Raw genomic sequence first — 18,275 nt, 5'->3', positions numbered from 1 at the left:
TTGACATTAAGGCCAAAATCCAGTGTGCGTGGGAGACAGTCTGGGTCAGCATAAACCTGGCCTATGATCTGGGGAAAGAGAGAGAAGCACTTAAGTACTGCAGCAGATCAGGCAGGGGCTCCTTCAAAGTATTATGGTGGAAATGAAACAACAGAAACACTTCATTTCCAATGGAGCCACTAGCTCATGGCACTATGTACAGACAAACTTCACTGGAAACATTTTCAAGACCTGGAGACGTGTCCACAGCTGTGGAGGAAGTCCCAGATGCCTTCTCCTTCTGCCCAGAGTTTCTCTGCCAGAAGACACAGCATGATGTGCCCCTCTCAGGGAGCTCCACGGTGTCTTGCAGCTGGGGATGATTCAGCCCCTCCTAATTGCAGGTAATCAAGGCAACCTGCATCACCATCCCATCCCATCCCATCCCTCCCCTTTCTAACCAGCTTACCACACCATCAGCAAAGCCCCTCAGTACAGAGCCTGTCCTGAACAATGCTGGGAAGTCAACAGCACCTCTAACTCTGAATTGTTCTGCCAGTGACAGATTCAAGCCCCACCACAGCCAGAGGGCTGGGACAGACAAGAACAACCGTAACTGACACCCAGGAGGCTGCAGGAAAAGGAGAGCCAGTAAAGAGCTGGGTGGACAGGGAGCCCTGCCCCAGCATTGCCCCAGTGCTCACCACCTCCAGCACAAGTGTAGAGGGAAGGAGCCCACAGCAGAGAGCTGTGGGGGGATCTGGACTCAGAAGGTCAACGCAAACTTTCACGTGGACAGAGTATTAAGTTTAAAACCTCACTGGGTATCATAGAAGGGCTGTTATTTATAACCACCCAGGCTTTTCTATGCCAGTAACTCAGCACGACAGCTACATCCTGGAACTAGACAGAAACACCCATTATGTATTTTGGCAGGTTTATGTCCTTATCTGTTTGAGTGTTTAATTTTAGGGGATTTTTTTAGCATAATTTTGGCAACAATGAGAATGTTCATATGCTACTACCCTTTTATTGTCTTTTTTTCTAGATGAAACAATTGTTTTAATCCCACATACAGATTTTTCAAGTTCCTAACTCTGTAACTCACAGCCACAACATTCTCTGAGAAGAAGGCCCAGTGTAAACAGAGCTCCAGATGAGGCCACAAAGATTTATGAACAGACATTTTCTTTGTCTCCTTCACCCAAACACTGAAAATGAAACTGTGCTGGCATCCCCTGGTGTTCCTGCAACTGCTGTGTTACACATAACACCCTGCCTTTCATCTGTATTTCCACTGTCATACACACCTTTTAAACTGAAAATACCTTGCAGCTTTCAAGTGCTGCTTTTTGTTCTGCAGATAGAAAAGCCTGATATAGCAGTCAGACTCTGCATTGGCTCAGAAATAAACTGAGCCAACAGACTTCAGGGTGCAAGCTTCATTAATCGACCTGCAAAGAGGTTTTTGTTTCCACTTCTTTGAAGTGAAGTGCCATCCCCAGTGGAGGCCCTGAATTTGCTGAGATTATGCAGCTGATTGTTCTTTTAATGAGACAGAAAAAGAAAAAAAGCATCACAGTTCTAGGGAATACATCTACTTTCAAACAGGTAACAGGCTCAGTCAGAACTTGATGACTTTTTTACAGCTTCTCTCAGGCCAGGAAGAAACTGGGACCAGCAAACTACAAGACAGTTATCTTCCTTGAGGAAACAGAGGCTTGTTCTCCCAGTCTAATTCACTAATAATGTGCTGTTAGGTCACAGGCTGCACACTCAGATGCAGAGATCTGGGTGACTCCATGTGTACACAGAGATGGGGACATTAAAGATGCCATTTAATGTCCTTGTCTTACCTCACAGAGAACAATCCCAAATGAAAAAATGTCCACCATCTCATCGTAGCTCTGTCCTGTAGGAAACATGAGACATTCAGCTCTGTAAAGAGTTACCCAGCCAGCTATTTCAGGAGCTGCCAGTACCAAGCTTAACTAAGGCTATTCCCTGGAGAGCCCTAAAACAGGAGACAAAGCAAGGCTTAAACCTGAGCAGGGTCAGTCACCCCAAGATCTGTATATACCAACTGCATTATGCTGCCATTACAGATTTTAACCCTACTTCTCTCTTGTACTGGGGAATTACAGAACACTGTATCAGATCTGAGCAAATGCTAAGAATAACTGTGGAAAGCTTCTGCCCATTTTAATTGATTGCTGTTCTTGTGGATCTCTCCAGAGCATGGAGCCAGTGCTCAGCTTCCCCAGCAGCCAGCGAGTCCCTGCTGCAGTGACTGCAGAGATAATAAATTACACACCGGCAGCACTTTGATCCTGGGAGAGCTGGCAGGCTCCAGCAAGCCATGCTCTGCTTACAGACACACCCCTCCCGAGCCAGGAGCTGGTAAGCAGCCTTGCTTTCAGAGCTGATGTCAGACTATGCTTTTGCTGTTCTCTTGACAAATGCCAGGACTGAGACAAACTCTGAGAAGCAGCCTCAGACTTCTTTAGGGCTGGAGGCCTTAAAGAAAGGCAAACAGAACAGCACACAAGAAAGCAACAGAGAAAACTGAGCTGGGGGAGAGGAGGCCAGTCCTCCCTTCCCCAGTAGACTGTGCTGAAGAATGCTGACATCCCAGCCAGCCAAAGTGCCCAACCTGGTCAGTGACCTGCTCTTTAGGAGGAAATTGTATCCACTGTATTTCACCCTCATCTCAACTCCTGCAGAGGCAGCTTTTCTTCTAAGGGTCACAGCTCAACCTTAATGCATGCAGCTGAGGACTGCATGCCAAAACCCAGATTTCCCTGCACTTGGACAACTCCCACCTGAATCCTGAGGCTTCAGCAAACCTGGCAGCACATAGCCTCTCCCTGCATCTGTGCAAGAGCATAAACCTCATCCCAGAATGTAATGATTCCCTGTTTCAAGGGGCAGTTCCAAAGCACGAGGCTATAACAGACATTGATCTTGGGTTCAGTTTTATCTCAGGCTTCTTTTGTCTTTTATTTGGATTGTAGCAAGTTTAATTCTGTTGCCCTCCTGAAGAATCCTGTTGTCAAGCCAGAAACAGTCCCTGGGCTGGTACAAAGGCTCACCAGGGCAGGCACTGCAGCTATGGCCTCTGTGTGTATAGAAAAGCTTCCACATCAGCAGGTCTAAAACCACAGGCTCTAAAAGGTTTGGGTGCTACTGGGGCACAGAAACTTTCAGTAATCCTGCCATCTCTGTACCTTGTCTCCTTGCTGCTGGACTCTTACCATTGAGCATCTCTGGGGCCATCCAGTAGGGGTTCCCCACCACCGTGTAGCGCTTTTTCCTGTCGCTCTTGCGCAGCGTCCGTTTCTTGGCCGACGGCTTCTCCAGGGTCGGCTTCTTCCTCTCCTCCACAATCAGCCGGGACAGACCAAAGTCAGCCACCACCACTGTCTTATCCTGCACAGGGAATTCAGTACATGACACTGATCACTCTCAGCCCCTTTCAGGGGCAGAGAGGCTGCAATTCCTGTTCACTACCAACTATAGTCTAAGGCAACTACCCAGATTTCCTGCAGCCACATGAGCATAGCAAGATGTCCAGACAGTGTAAGATACCCAGTTCATGACCCCAAATCATCACTTGCTCCCTTCATGATCTTATTTCCTGTGTGGTTGCTAGCACTTATCCCATCAATTTGGCTACACTTGCCAGAGGAAACCTGGACTTTTCCTTTTAGATCTTCCTCTTTTACCTCATCAGGAATTAACTTGGACTTTCATCCTGGGTTGTCTGAAGCCAAGTGAAAAAGGGCAGGCTTGAGGGAATGAAACTACACAAAAATCTCGTAACCCAGCTTTAAAAAAAATGAGAGAACACACACGTGCACACACCTACACACTTGTCTCAATCCCGAGTGCCAATAAAAAGTCATTGAGTGGTTAAAAGAACAGAAACAGCTGCAGAGAACACCTCAGAGTTGAGATAAAGAACAGAGCTGTACTAATTCTCAGAAAGTGACTCTTACAGGAACTGCTACCAGAGGAAGGGTGGTAAGAGAACACAGAAAAAGTGAAAGCTGGATCAGTCTAGAAAATCCTGTGTGAGAATAAAGCTCCTTTGCCTGAGGCACAAAGTCTCTCTGAAAACAGTTCCACCCTGACAAAAGAGGGAACATCATGTGGAGAAAACCAAGGGAGGAAGATGCCAAGGAGAGAAGCAGCATGCTGTGGGAACTGAGGTGTAACTCACCAGCTTGATCAGGCAATTGTGTGAATTCAGGTCTCTGTGAATGATGCACATGGAGTGCAAGTAAGCCTGGAACAAAAGGAGAAAAGCTGGTGTTAGAGGTTCCCAGTTGAACATTTACAGACTCAACAACCCAATAGTCAGGCAGTGTCCACAGCCCCTCATACACCACCCTCCTGAAGCCACTAATCCTGACCCAGAGTCTGCTCTGTTATGAAGCAACAGTCAAACTCACCATTCCAGAGGCAATCCCTTTGGCAAAGCTGACCTTCTGCTGCCAGGGGAATGGGTCCTGAAAGACAAATGGTCAGGGACCATCTTACCAGCCAGCTGCTGACAGCAGTTCCTTCACAAGAGAGACTCTTACAGCAGTCAGACACACGATACAGTCCCAGAAAGAAGAGGCTTCCTGCCTCAAGCTCACCCACGGCTACAAAGCAGCTTTACTGCACAGCTCCAAAGAAGACTAGTAACGAGTACATGAGGCTGGCACAGCCAGCACAGCCAGGCTCACTGAGTACACTCTGAGTCCACACTCACTGCATTGCGGAGGAAGTCCTTCAGCGTGCCCCCCTCGATGTACTCGGTGAGCAGATTGAGCTTCTTGTCCTTGTAGAGCACACCAATGAACTTCAGCACGTTGGGGTGGTCCAGGCTGCGCATCACCTTCACCTGCAGGCAGAGACATCCCAAAGTGATGAGTCACATCAAAAAGTGAATGGAACAAGTGCTGACAGATCCATTCTGTGGTGAAAAGCACTCCAGAGCTCAAAGTCCTGTTCAGGGATCACAGCGATCACTCAAACCCCAACCTTAAGGCAGTTAGTGAACTGTTGCCTCTTCATTTTCATGCTGTGCAATTAACCTGATCTTAGTCTTTTAGGAGAGCACCCTTGAGTTTGACTAACATTTCAGAGGGCAAAATTCTCCAGAGCAGCTATTGGGTCTGTGCTGTGTGTGTTAGGGCCACAACAGCAGTGTCAGGTGTTTAGGGAGCTGCCTTTAAGCTAAATCTGACTTTGAAAAACATGGTAGGCAGCCACCAAGAAAATAGTTTTGCTTAAATACAGCGTGAGTCTTAAATATGTTACAGATATTAGCCCTCATCCTTTGTACTTATGCACAAGGCTCAAGGGATAAATCCTTTATGTACTGCACAGCTCAATTTGCCTCTGACTGAAGCTGCTCTTATCACTGAAAAATTAATGAACTGGAGCTGAAGCAATGTCTATTGCCCCGTGTGAGTCACACTTCACTGCAGCAAACATTCAGCTCATGTCAGCTTTTCCCCATGCAATGCCTCCCTCCTCAGCACCTTCATTCCTGCCAGGTTGTTGGCAGGATCTCTCTCTCTGGAGAAGATGGGAGCGTTCCACCACACTACTGGCTCAGAAGCTGTTTGAAATCCTGCTCCTACCTCTGTCAAGAAAGTCTTCTGTGTTTCCTCATCACAGCGAATCAGCTCCTTCATCACCATCACCTTTCCTGTTGCTTTGTGAGTCACCTGGTGGAAACAAAACCCACAACTACAGGCAAGGTTCAAGGATACACAGCTCCAATGCTCCTGCAACTTCTGAAGAAGTGCAACATTCCCCTCCATCCAAGGAAGAATAGAGATGGGAGGAAATTCAGGGATCTGCCAAAAACCGCGTGAAACTTCTCCTTTCGGAATTTGCCGAAGGTGCCGTGTATGAAACAGAAGCTACCTAACACTGACAGAGGATCATGCCAAGACCCAGAGCTGAGGGCTCCAGTAGCCCAGGGTAACACAGGGCTGAGTGTGCACACAGGCTGTCAAAGCCTCCACACTGGTGCATGCCTCCAAGTTCCCCTATGGAGCACATTTGTCCAGCGGGATGCTCACATTTCGTGCACAAGCTTTACCAACTACATTCCGTGTCAGCAAAAGAATCAACGTTCACTTGCATCAGAAAGCAAACCAAACAACTCAAAACTGCATTATAAATGCTTTGGCTTTATGGAGAATCTGAATCTCATCCACATGCAAGTGGAACTGGAGTGCACAGGCTGTTCAGCTAAGGCAGGAAGCAGTTAATTTTACCTTGCTCCTTTGGAGCAGTGTGTCTCAACATGCAAGGAATGTCCTAGAACAGTGGAAAACACAAAGAAATCCATCACAATAATAATGTAATAAATTTCCTGGCTCTTAACATGGAAAGCATTTCCAGTTCCTCAAGAACTGTTTGCCTATCTCCAACTAGTTCCTGGCACTTTGCTGTATTATGAAGGTTTTTTGTAACCAGCTCAGGCTTGCTTGCACAGGGTGCAGGAGTGAGTAGAAAGAGTCCAAATTCCTATGAGCACATTTTCCTGGAAATCCTCTCCTCTTCATTTGCTGAACTTGGACAGCTCTGGTTCCCTAAGATCTGCAGCAAACTAAACAACCACCTTGCCTCTCTGATCAGAAGAGAATTATGTGATACAGTACTTGCTGCATCACACCCAATCAATCTGAAGCCTAAGAAAAATGTCACTTTTGTTTTTTTAAAGGTAGGAGGCAAAAAAAGTCCTTTAGAAAACCTCTAGAACTAAAATCCAAAATACATGACCCAGTTACAGTATTTAGGAAGCTTATGAGTTCTTGCAAACACTGTGACACACCAGTTCTGTTTGGAGCCATGGACATAACAAAGCTGACACAGGTGGAATGTGACTGCATGGAATAACACAACAGAAGCAAGAGTACAATATTCTTCTGCTCCCATCTGAAATCGAGCATCCATACACAAGTAATGAGCCAGGGAACACTGCATGTTTCAGCCAGGGACATCTAATATCCAATGATAAAGGGAAGTGAAGAGACAAAGGCAAGGCTAAGTGGAATTCTTAAGCTGACATACCAGCAAAACTAAAACAAGTGTCACATGAAACTCCATGGGGGCAAATTTAACTCCCAGAGCATGCACCAGAACAGGATAGCCATGGGGCAATTTGAGCAGAAAAGAAATGCCTTTGTGCCAGTAACTGCTGGGACACAGATGACAAAAGCATGCAACAGAGCAAAGGTTTCACTTACCTGCACCTGTTATTTCTCTATGAGCAGAGAAGAAGAGAAATATGCTCATTAGTATGGATCAAGCATTGGGTTTGTAGTGCTGGCTCATCACCTCCCATAGAAGCATGAGATGAACATGGTGGCTGGACACCTCAAGTTTATACCAGTGTAAGGGGAGAAGTCCCATCCCCTGGTGAGTGCAGTCTGAGTACTGAGGAACTCACAGACCCTCAACAAGGCAGAGGAAGGTGCCCCTGATGCTGTGAGGAATGTTGGGATAGGAACTGCTGGAGTACCCTCAGTCAAGATCAGAGAGCTTAAATGCAAGAGAATGCTATTGATTGAGATTAGAACTGTGGGAGTCATGCAAGACCTGACACCACCCCCACAATGACAAGCCATTTAGCTGTGCCAGGGGTTCAGACATGGTCACTACATCAGCCTAGCAAACCCCTGAACATGCCACCCTAAGGGTGGGTAAGAAATGCTGGGGAGCTGGACACAATCATAGGAAAGATGCTCATAAGAGGAAGTGTGGCCTGCTCCCTGTTCCCCCCACCTCACCCAGCAGCCTGCTGTGACACTCTGGAGGGCTAAACCTGACTCATGAGATGAACATGTACAGCCAAGGCTGACACTCATAGGGGACAAAGTCAAAATCATCTGCAGTCTGACACACTCGTGGTCAGGGAAGGAAACAGAAATGGATCTCAGAGCAAACCAGGGAAGATCCAAGACTGATCACTCTCAGCAAGGCAAAACCACCGAGTGGTGAAGGATGCCAAGACAGGCAGACATTGCTGTACTCAAAGTAACTGATGAATGTTTGAGGACCTCCCTCACCTTGATTGCTTGTCCAAAAAATCCTTTTCCTAGAACTTCGCCGTGAATCAGGTCACAGGGCCGGAAGATTTGCTGGGAGCAGCTGGAAGAGGAGCGCAGGGACTCAGAACGACTGATGTCACGGCTCAGGAGGAGAGGTTCCTTTGGAGAGCTGGGGCCAGGAGACTTAGAAATGCTGTTACTTCTCCTGGAAAACAAGGATAACAGGAAGATCAGGGAAGCTGCTGGGTAACCTTTGGTCCAGCATATCCCATCATTCACTGCTAAGGAACCAGTTTCTAATGTGCTCCAGTGCTTCTACTATCTCCAAAACCAGAGGCTCTCCCAGCACTGTGGAAGCTCCTTATGAATCCAGAGCAGCTTCCAAGTCAGAGCTGCCTAACAGCAACAACAAGCTCTCCTGCACTGGCAGTCTGAGGTTGAGCTCTGAGAACAGGGGGAGGAAGCTGTGAAGACACATCACTTGCTATCTCTAAATAAAGTACTGGTTAAAGACTAAGTGAGCAACTGAGTGCTCTGCTCTCACAAAGACTTCTTCCCAAGTCCCAGTCTCAGCCAGATTCCCCTTCCCCACGTTCTTCCCCAGTCACCTAAGGCTGGTAAAAACCTGACCTTTACATTTACTGACTCTGAAACTTAGTAGCTTTTCTCTGTTAACAGTAGAGCTCCTTATTTTTATTACTGGACGTTTGTCATCCTGAAAGGGAATGGAGAAGAGTGCACACCAACAGCAGAACCCAAAGCTCTCCGTGACTTCTCCACTGGTTTACAGCGCGGCTGACATCAGAGATAAGCCCTGTCCCACAGTCACAGCAATCACAAGGCTAAGCTGCCCGGCCAGGCAGCACAGGGCAGAGGCTGCGCTTCCCCGCCTTTACCTGAGGGAGCGCCGTCGCAGCGTTCCTTCCAGGTTCTCCTTGATGTCCAGAGGAGAGAGGGAGCGAGGGGACATGGGCGCCTTCATGTGGCTGGGAAGACGCGAGTCCAGGCGGAGCCTGTCCAGGCGCTGCGACACCGGGTCGTGCTCTATCAGCAGCTGAAGGGTCTGGCTTGTCTTGCGAATCAATTCCTCCACCTGAAATCAAACCAAGGGGCAGCATAGCAGCAGGCAGGAGGAATGCAAACTACAGGAGACAGAGGAGACGCAGGGAATGCCCCTCAGGAATCAGAGGGGAGAGTTCAGTGAGATCACTCCATAGTTGTGGTTTAGTTGTGTGCACCACAACTGTCTACCAGACAAGTCAGGCTGGCAACACAGAAGTTCCTTGTGCTATCCAATACTTCTTTCTGGACAGCTACAAGTAATCTATATAAAAAAGAAGTGGACAGGCTGGAGAGGGGCCAGAGAGGGGCCACAAAGATGACTGAAGTGCTGTGGAGCTGCCACGTGAGGAAAGGCTGAGAGAACTGGGTGTGTTCAGCCTTGAGAAGGTTTAGGGGACACCTTATCACCATGTTCCAGTATTTAAAGAGTGGCTACAAGGAAGATGAAGACTCCCTTTTCACAAGGAGTTACATGGAAGATACAAGAGGTAATGGTACAAAATAATCCTGGAAAGATTCCAGGTAGACACAAAGACAGTTTTTTTACAAAAAAAACAATCAGCCCTTGAAATAACCTCCCCAGCAAAGTGCTGGATTCCCCAACACTGGACACATTTATGTTTTAGCTGGACATAGTGCTCTAGATAGTGCTTTTGTCAAGAAAGATTGCAGCAGATGATCCTTGAGGTGCTTTCCAGTCTGGTATTTTATGACTCTATGAAATACGTTTCTTTCTCTGAGAAGTGTTCCAAAACTACACAAGTTTCCACCTTGAACAGTGCTGCAAAAAACAGCTTTGCAGAAGCTACATGGAGATCTATCTGAGAGATGGCTTGTGCTCCTCATGTTCTCTTTAGTGCCAACAGTAAATAAAACCCTTGGGAAGTGAAGGTAATGGTGCTCCCCTTACACTCTTGCAGCATCCCCTGATATCTGTAGAAAGCATCTACTAGTAAATAAAGACAGCAAATAGGTTTTTTGCAATGGGAAATGTCCATAGGATCAGCTGGGCCCTTGTGTATTAGCAGTGCCTCTAAAAGGATCAGAACTGTGCACTTCACCAGCAGTACACAGGAGAGTCTTCACAGCCTCTCTGTCCTCTGTCACAGCCCTAGACTTTTCTTCTTACCTCCCTCCACATTTGAATACCACAAAATCAGCACTGAATCCTAACTGCATTTCCATCTGTTACATTTTCCTCTCCAGCTGGAAGGCAAAGCTTGCCTTCATGTTTATTCCTCCTGTCAGCACAGTACTGGCAGTGTACACACACTGTGTGCAGGCTGGGAGAACAGTGTCAGGAGAGAGAAAAGAGGAAGGCAGGAAGAGGAGAAGGAGGCTTCAGAACAGAGCTCTACCCACCTCCTCCACCTGTAAGGTACGGATGGGAGCTCCGTTGATCTCCAGGATCCGATCTGCAGGGTGGATGGCGTTTCGAACATCTGGGCTGATGTGCATCCTGTTAACCCTACAGATGGGAATACAGTCTGCATGTGAAGTCAGTTCAGCCAAAATTATCAAAAATATGCTCCCCTTCATATTGGTATTTTGAAATAAACCAGTGCTCATCTACCAACATAGGGAGCTACCACTAGACCAAGTGCTTAGGTCTGAGCTGGTTTGGAGGGAGTTCTTCACATCACCAGTGGGAAAATTTTAGTCCAAATTTTTGTTTTGTGTTCACTGAAGCAGACAGCACTGAGAGATACAATTATCAGTTAAGGTTGTCTCAAGACTGAAATGAATACCGAACACAAATGACTATTAGCAAACCTACATCCCTGTAATGCCAAGATTCCTTCAGGACAACAGTGCTGCAGCATTTTTACCAGCTCCCTCTGCATGGACACATACATTGCACAAAACCTGGTCATACTCACTCTTTCACCTGGACACCAGTGGCATAGCTGGAGCAGCCACCTTCAACAGACACAGAGAATCCCCTCTTGCCATCTGTGGCTGCTGGCATGGAGATGAGGGTCAGTGTATAAGGCAGCTGCTCACGCAGAGACTCAGTGGAGTGTTTTTCTATCATCGGTGTCAGCACAATCTGGTTATGGCATTTTCCACTGGAAGAAGTGAAGAAAGGCATTATGTCCCATCCCTCCCTGCCAAACTCACACGTCTGAGTTCTCTCACTGACCACAAGCCATAGTTTTAGTGTTTACACCACTCCTTCCTCCCTCCCTCAAAGGCAGCTTCCTGGCATTCCTCAGAGTAGCACTGGCTGGAGCACTCTGAGCTGAACACGGCTTACCATCAGCCGGACTCTGCGGCAAAGTGCAGCTCCTCTTACCAGTAGAGAGTGGAATGTTGCACCAGTGCATAAGTGTCCCCATCTTCGATGATCACTTTGCAGCTCATACAAGCAAAGCACTCAGGGTGATACTTGTATTCGCCAGCCACCTACAGACAGAAAAGGGAGTAGCTTAGCAGGGCCAGAACCCCCAGCAGATGCAGCTCCTGCTTTCCTCTCCAATCAACGTGTTCACTCACATCTCTAAGGCAAGTGGCAGTTTTATACTGAAGAGTTATATTAGTCCATTCTCCATTTCCTGAACCCCATCCATGGCACCTTGTTTGCAGAACTCCAAAACAAACACATCAACCCTCTAAGCAAAGCTCATGTCCCAGGAACCTCTGCTGTATTTGGCAGCTGCTCAACTATCAAAAATAGTTGATAGTCTGCTGCAGACTAGTAAACAAGGTATTAAACCTTCCTGTTCAGTTGCTCTTGGCAAGATAATTAATGTTATGCCTGAATTAATAAAGCTGAAAGGGCTTTTTTTTTGGCAGACAGGCAGTGCACAAATTCAGATATTTAACCAGCCAGCTGACAGAAAAAAAAGCATAAACTGAGACAAAAAAAAAAAACCTTTAAAGAATATTTTTATTAATTGGTCAATTCTTCTATTTCCCTTACAAGAACTTCCTTTAGTGACATTATTATGCAAAGACTTTTGCAGGCAATGAAAAATTATCTGCACATTTCTCAGTATTTTCTTTTGAGGTAGCAATCATATTACTGAGTACCATCCTGCTTTTTTTAGGCTCTAGAAAAATAATGGTTTCGTTTCAATCTTGGCAGTTTTAAAATTTAAATATTTGCAAGGTTGTGGCAGGAGGGGAACATTTAGGTGAGCACATATTGTGCAGGAAGAGTTCAGTGCATCAAAGCAGTTGGGGCTAACACTGCTTCAAGACACTGTCAGCCTGAAAAAGGACTCTGGCCACAACCCAGGTAGGACTTGGATGTCAACTTCCCACAGCCAGAACCTGCTGCTTACCCTGAGCTGAGAGCTGGGACTCCACAGTGCAGTGGAAAATCACCCCTGGAGACACTGAGGCACTGAGCTACAGAAACTGAACAGATGATCCCTGAATCACCTTTCTGCTTTGCAGGTCTGTACTTTTCAGCACTTGATTTGTTCATATGCTTCAGACCCCCACATCTCCCTCCTTTAACAGCTACCCCCATTCAAAATTAATGTTTATCTAGAAGATGCCCACACAAGCTTCATTTCTAATCTCTGATTAGACATTAGAGTAACAAGGAGATTATTACCCTCAGTTTATTTGGTTATCTGAATACCTAAGATAACTCCCAACTAAGTTTGAGGAGATGAAGGCAGGCATGTCCTGCCTCCAGGCAGGAATCCTTCCAAGTCCTTACCATCACAGGTCCAGTCATCAGCAGAGAGCAGCCATGGCAAGATTCCCCAAACTTCCCCCAGTAGTCTTTGTGACAGTACAGCTTCCCATCTTTCTCATAGTACCAGTTAGTGAGGGGATCCTGGCATTCAGAGCACCTTGAAGGAAACAAAAGAACAAAGTTCCAGTTGGCAGCAAGTGACAAATCAACAGTCCTTTCCTGCATGGAGAACATAGACATTCAGCAGCAGCTCAGCACCAGGTAGGTCTGTCAGTTAGGGATGTACTATACCCTTCTGCCAGTTAGGAATGTACTAAACCCTTCTGCCAGTTATGGATGTGCTAAACCCTTCTGCCAGTTATGGATGTGCTAAACCCCTCCATTTCCCAGTGCTCTTTGAACTGAAAATTAGCACCAAACCCAACATCTGTAAGGAGAGGTGGATTCAACCAGTACAAAGAAAAAGAAGCTTCCAGATTTTAAAACAAATCTCACACATTGAAACCCACATTTATAAATTTTGCTTTGTAAATTTTGCTCCTCTGCTTTCTCCCTCTTTCTGGATGTAAGTTTCCAGCTGCAGAGCTGCCCAGCACAGCAAGAGCTTTGCTCTGTTTGTGCTTAGTGTTTCTATAGCATCCCCCTTGTGCCAGGGCTCCTGCCTCCTCAGCCAGGTCAGGAAGCAGGACTGAGAAGCAGGATTCTCTTCCCTTTGAAATTCAAAGCCAGTTTTGCACCAATCTTTCTGGAAAGTTTTTCTATTGTTCTGTAGGAAGGCCTCTCCCAAAAGGTAAACCTGCAGCATTCTGCATTTGAGGGAGAGTTTTCAAAGCAGTTCATCCCCTGAGCTCTATAAATTACTGCATCCACCAATCCACTGTGATGAAAGTCCACCTCCCCCAGCTGATTGCTCTCCCTTCTGCTGATAACAGTGCATGAGAAAATAAACACCACAAGCAACCCACAAAAAAAAAAAACTAAAAAAACCGAATTCTCTGATTTCATGAAGAGAATCCCCAAATAACCTATAATCCTTCACATAACCTATATAAAAAAGATGTGTTCAGGCCTGTCAGCCTCTATTTCAACAAGAAACCAATATTAATCATCTATCTACATCCTTTCAAGAAACAAACTCCCCCCTTCCCCACCCAAAAAAAATCAAGGAAAAAAAAATGCAGCAATTCTACTGCAGATACCTTTTTAGCAACTCACAAGCAGAACCCAGGCTTGCTGAATACAAAATAATCCTGCCTCAGCAAGATGCACTGGGCTAGGGAGTTTAACTTCAGCAGCATGGAGGTGTGACTTACTGGAGAGATAAGGCACAGACAGGAGTTGCATCAGTAAGGATTATTCCATTAGCCCTGGGCAGCATGTTCTCAGACTTTAAAAGGAAAATAAGTCTGGCACTGGCCATTTCTGAGTGCAGAATCCAGGTCAGTCACCAATAACTTGTTCAAAGAAACACCTTGAGGATCAGTCCAGTGACACAATGGTTTCCCAAAAATGTGAGAAGACTTTCCTCTGTCTCCTACCCCATACCTGTCTCAGTTACTGCACTGGGGGGAGCACTGCAGTGGGATGGGGGTTTAGGTGGGTGCCGCTCCAGGCAGCTGGTCTCCCTCAGCACCCCGTGTGCTGGAGTCTGCTGGTGCCACTGCAGGAGCACTTCTTACATGCTCCCAGGGCTAAGAGGAGAGCTACAATTGACTTCACCCCTCACGAGCTTCCTAAAAGCTTATTTGTGCCAAAGACATTCCTTGTAAACTCCAGCAGCTTGTAATGAGCACGATGATATGTGAGGCTGGTCAAGCTCCAAGAGAGCACAGAGAGAGTTATTTGCTCCATCTCAAGAGACTGCAAAGTGACAAGGAAAAGCTGCTTGTAAGCAGCCTTTGGCTTTAGGGGAAAACACACCTCATGGAGTATTCAGTGCTGCACCCTCCCCTCAGGAAGATTGCTCCTTAAGATGTATTTGGCTTCTACAGTGTTTGCTCTCCCAGCTGAGGAGCATCAAATCCTGTCCCCCCTCCAAGTGATGGGAAAGAACTCCAGCACATGCAACAGGCCTTGCCAATTTTGTGTGAAGCAGAGGGAACAGTGATTTAAGATTGCTTTACATGGTACATACATAACTAGAGCCCCAGCCTGGGGGCACTGTCATGGTTACACCCTGCTCCTGGTATGCAAGAGACCCAGAAGGCATCCCAGTGCATTCTGCCTTCAACCACTGGCCTTTGGCTTCCATTTGCAGTAAATACCCCGTGCTGAATGAGCACATAGGTGAGTGGGAGGGAAAAAAGAGCAAGTGGAGACTAACAGCAAAGATTTCTATCGTTTTGTGGCAGGAACATCTGGCTCAGCATGGGCAAATCGGATCCCTCAGACTTATCCAACTCCTCCGTGCATGCCTGTACCAGTGTGTGTGCTCCACCAGTGATTACATCTTCAAACAGGGAGCTGTGACCAGACCTGCACTTGGGATGCAGACAGCAGTGCTGGAGACACCAGGATTTCAGGACTTGACTTTCTGTGTTCTCTCCACACAGGTGGGTCACTTATTTGTTTTTAAGCACATCACCTTCCCTTTCTCACCTCTCTTCCATTTCATCTTCAACCCCTTCCTTTTTCTCCCTAAGTAAATGCAAAATTTCTGCAAAAGCAATACAAACTGCAGTTCTGTTTAGGTGGGGGATCATGTGCATTTGCCTTCCCTTTACCCCTCCTCTAGTACTAAATGTTTGATTCAACCTTATAGCACTTAGTTAAATTTGCTTCCATCCGGAAATAAGCACTGGTATCTAATTTGGAACACACCCATAGCAAAATGAAGGTGAGGAGGTGGAGCCAGCAAGCAGTCAGTTCTCTGCTATGTAATTAAACAAATCTGGGCAGGACAAGTTTGCAGCTTAAGGCTCAGAGCCCCACCCTGGGCAATGAGGCAACAGGAACAGAGCAAGGAGCCCTGGAGAGGCTGGATGCTGGAAGGGTCTAAGTGGCCGCTGGGTTAATCCCTGAAGGAACAGGACACAGTTGCAGCCCATGCTGCCACACAGCACCTTTGTCACCTACCATGCAATCTGTAACCTCAGAAAGGCAGGTGTGGAAAACTGGCTGACAGCACACAGGTACAGCTTCAATGCTTTTATCATTCACCAAATGATAATAGCAGCACATGATTGTTCCACAAGGCTCTCATTGAAGAGATATGTCAGAATTTTATCCCAGAAGATACAAGAGTTGCCATTTCTTCCTCTCCCGCCTCACTGGAGCTGTGCCCTTGCACCAAGGTTCTCATCAGCTGAGACAGGAATGCAATTACTGCAACAAGTATTAAGGAAGCCAACCTTTGCCAGTCACCACAACCAAGAGAAAGGAGTATGCCATGCTCCTCTATCTTTTATAGATTAGAAACCACTAATCTTCTCCTAGATTACATGCTATTCTTATTACAGAGTAGCAAATCACGGTGATCAAGTTTCATGGAGGACTGGAAACAGCCATACCTGCATATGTGCTTCCTCTTGCTGCCCAGCCACCATTTTCAGAGCTGCAGAACCCTGCTCTGATTATACAGACCAGACATTATAATTCTTCACTTCCCAGCTTTGGCTGTACAGAATAAATTAATCTGCTTCCCACAGCCATCCTCCAGGAACCACAGGCAGCATCTGGGTGCAGAGTTCAGCCCTGATGCTCTGCAGCACAGCAAGTGCAGAAAGAGCTCACAAATCACTGCTCCATGGACTCTTGGGTTTTGTGGGGGGTGGTAGGAGGATCAGGTCACAACAGGTAACCAGCCTAGTTTCAGTTGAAAAGCAGCACTGGTGCCTGGTGGCATCTCTTTTACAGCGAAATGAAAGGCAATACCTTCATGGAAGCAAAGACTTCCCTGGCACTGAAGAGACAGATCCCTTGGAGAAGGGCTCATTAACAAATTGCCCCCCTCACACACTGTCAGGCCAGATCAGTTAACCCTAGACAGGCTCGGGAGAGCCCTGGTTCCAATTCTGCCGGCAGGGCAGGGAGGGGACAGGCACAGAGAGCTGCAGAATGAAGCATCAGCCCAGCCTGCAGCTCACCCAAAGGCTTACTCACCCGGGCTTAGCTCAGTGTGTGTGCTCTGGCTACATAACAGACACCAGACAAGGAGGAACAGACTATTAGAAAGACAGAGTGCTTAAGCTCTGACTATGCAAAACCATTTCCACACACTCAGGAGAAGGTGTATCTATAGCTTAGCATAATACCCTACACATATTACAAATAATGAGTGTCTGCTCACTTTCCTTCTTCTGGAAGGAGCTGCTGTTTCAGAAAGTTGCCTAAAGAAGCTCAGCAACTGTGCAGCAGCATTTACTCCTATCCTAGACTGTTTTACCAACAGGCTCCTTACTCCCAAACCAGCACAAAAGTGTTTGCAGAACAGGATCAATAACAAGCAAATCCGAGCAGAGGGGATAGGAGGGAGACAATGAAAGTGCAAGCTGTGCCTTTCCCCATCCATCCACCTAATCAGCACATCAGTGTCAAGCACCAGCCTGGCTGTGTTCAGCCTCACTGACTTTTCTCACTGTGGAGAAGCAATGCAATCAAAGTGTTGTTCTGGAACTATTGCCTTTCTCAATTCTCATTTATTCAATTAGACCAAAACCAAATAAAAGTTGAATTAACCAAAATATCACAGAAGAATCCTTCTCATCCCAGTTACCTGCAAAGTGCCTGATTTCTTAAACAGGATTATGTGCTGCCTTGCTGCAGATTACATCACCTTCCTGAACTCCCAGAGCAGCACCTCACCTCACCCAGTCACAAGGAGCTTTGGAAGAGAAGCAGCAGCAGCCACATTAATCTCATTCCTCTGCTGGTGAGCAGAGCACAGGGTACAGTGGCACTTTCAGTGATCTCTGCCTGGCTGGGCACACACTGGAGCTGCTCCCTCCAACCAGGGAGCTGGGAAGGGACTGGCAATAGGAATCTTCCCTGTCACCTCCAGTAGGAATCTTTCCTGCCACCTTGAAAGCAACACGGGATCCCAGTTTGAGGCGGCTGTTTCCAGCACACGAGCACGGGACCTCATTCTTCCAGCCTCACCCACTGAGTGCCTGGGCTGGCACACAGGGGGAATCCCCACTCTGGGGGCCCTCTGCTAACCCTGTGCAGGACTTACCGAAAGGGATCCTTGGGAGCAAAGTAAGCTGGAGCAGACAAGTAACTTCCCATCTTCAACACTGGATAAACCGGATCAGCCACAAACTTGTCCAACTGCCTCTGAACAGCTCTGTTCTGCCAACATGGCAGCAGGCAGTGCTCATTTACTCTTGCGCTGATTCAGATCCTTCACCTCCCTTTCAAGCTGCCCAAGGAATGCCAGGTCTCTCGGCTGCTCATTCCTTTTCAGATTTTTCCTGGCTCCCATTGCTGTAACCATGTTCTCCCGCGCTCAGCAGCAGCAGCACCTCGGGAAGGACAGAATCCCTGCTCACCGGGCTAGTGGGACATGCTGCTGCAGCGGCCCT

At 47.0% G+C, this 18,275-nt stretch overlaps 1 protein-coding gene across 1 annotated transcript in view; it reads right to left on the bottom strand.

Moving 5' to 3' along the window:
- The window catches only part of LIMK2 (LIM domain kinase 2), a 20,675-nt gene extending 2,609 nt beyond the window's left edge, over positions 1-18,066 (bottom strand). Inside the window, 15 exon segments of the mRNA XM_031057398.1 lie at positions 1-2; positions 5-68; positions 1,836-1,891; positions 3,234-3,408; positions 4,202-4,267; positions 4,434-4,490; positions 4,739-4,870; positions 5,616-5,702; positions 8,058-8,244; positions 8,936-9,132; positions 10,464-10,569; positions 10,982-11,170; positions 11,398-11,507; positions 12,775-12,910; positions 17,927-18,066. The exon segment at positions 1-2 is cut by the window's left edge and continues 80 nt beyond it. Coding sequence (XP_030913258.1) covers positions 1-2; positions 5-68; positions 1,836-1,891; positions 3,234-3,408; positions 4,202-4,267; positions 4,434-4,490; positions 4,739-4,870; positions 5,616-5,702; positions 8,058-8,244; positions 8,936-9,132; positions 10,464-10,569; positions 10,982-11,170; positions 11,398-11,507; positions 12,775-12,910; positions 17,927-17,979 — 1,617 coding nt within the window. The 5' untranslated portion in view covers positions 17,980-18,066.
- Between the last annotated feature and the right edge of the window lie 209 nt (positions 18,067-18,275).

This window comes from Geospiza fortis, unplaced genomic scaffold, assembly GCF_000277835.1.
Source record: "Geospiza fortis unplaced genomic scaffold, GeoFor_1.0 scaffold408, whole genome shotgun sequence".
In the NCBI taxonomy this organism is placed as follows: Eukaryota; Metazoa; Chordata; class Aves; order Passeriformes; family Thraupidae; genus Geospiza; species Geospiza fortis.
The sequence above is the reverse complement of the archived record's forward strand: the minus strand, read 5'-3'. Positions and strand labels throughout refer to the sequence as shown.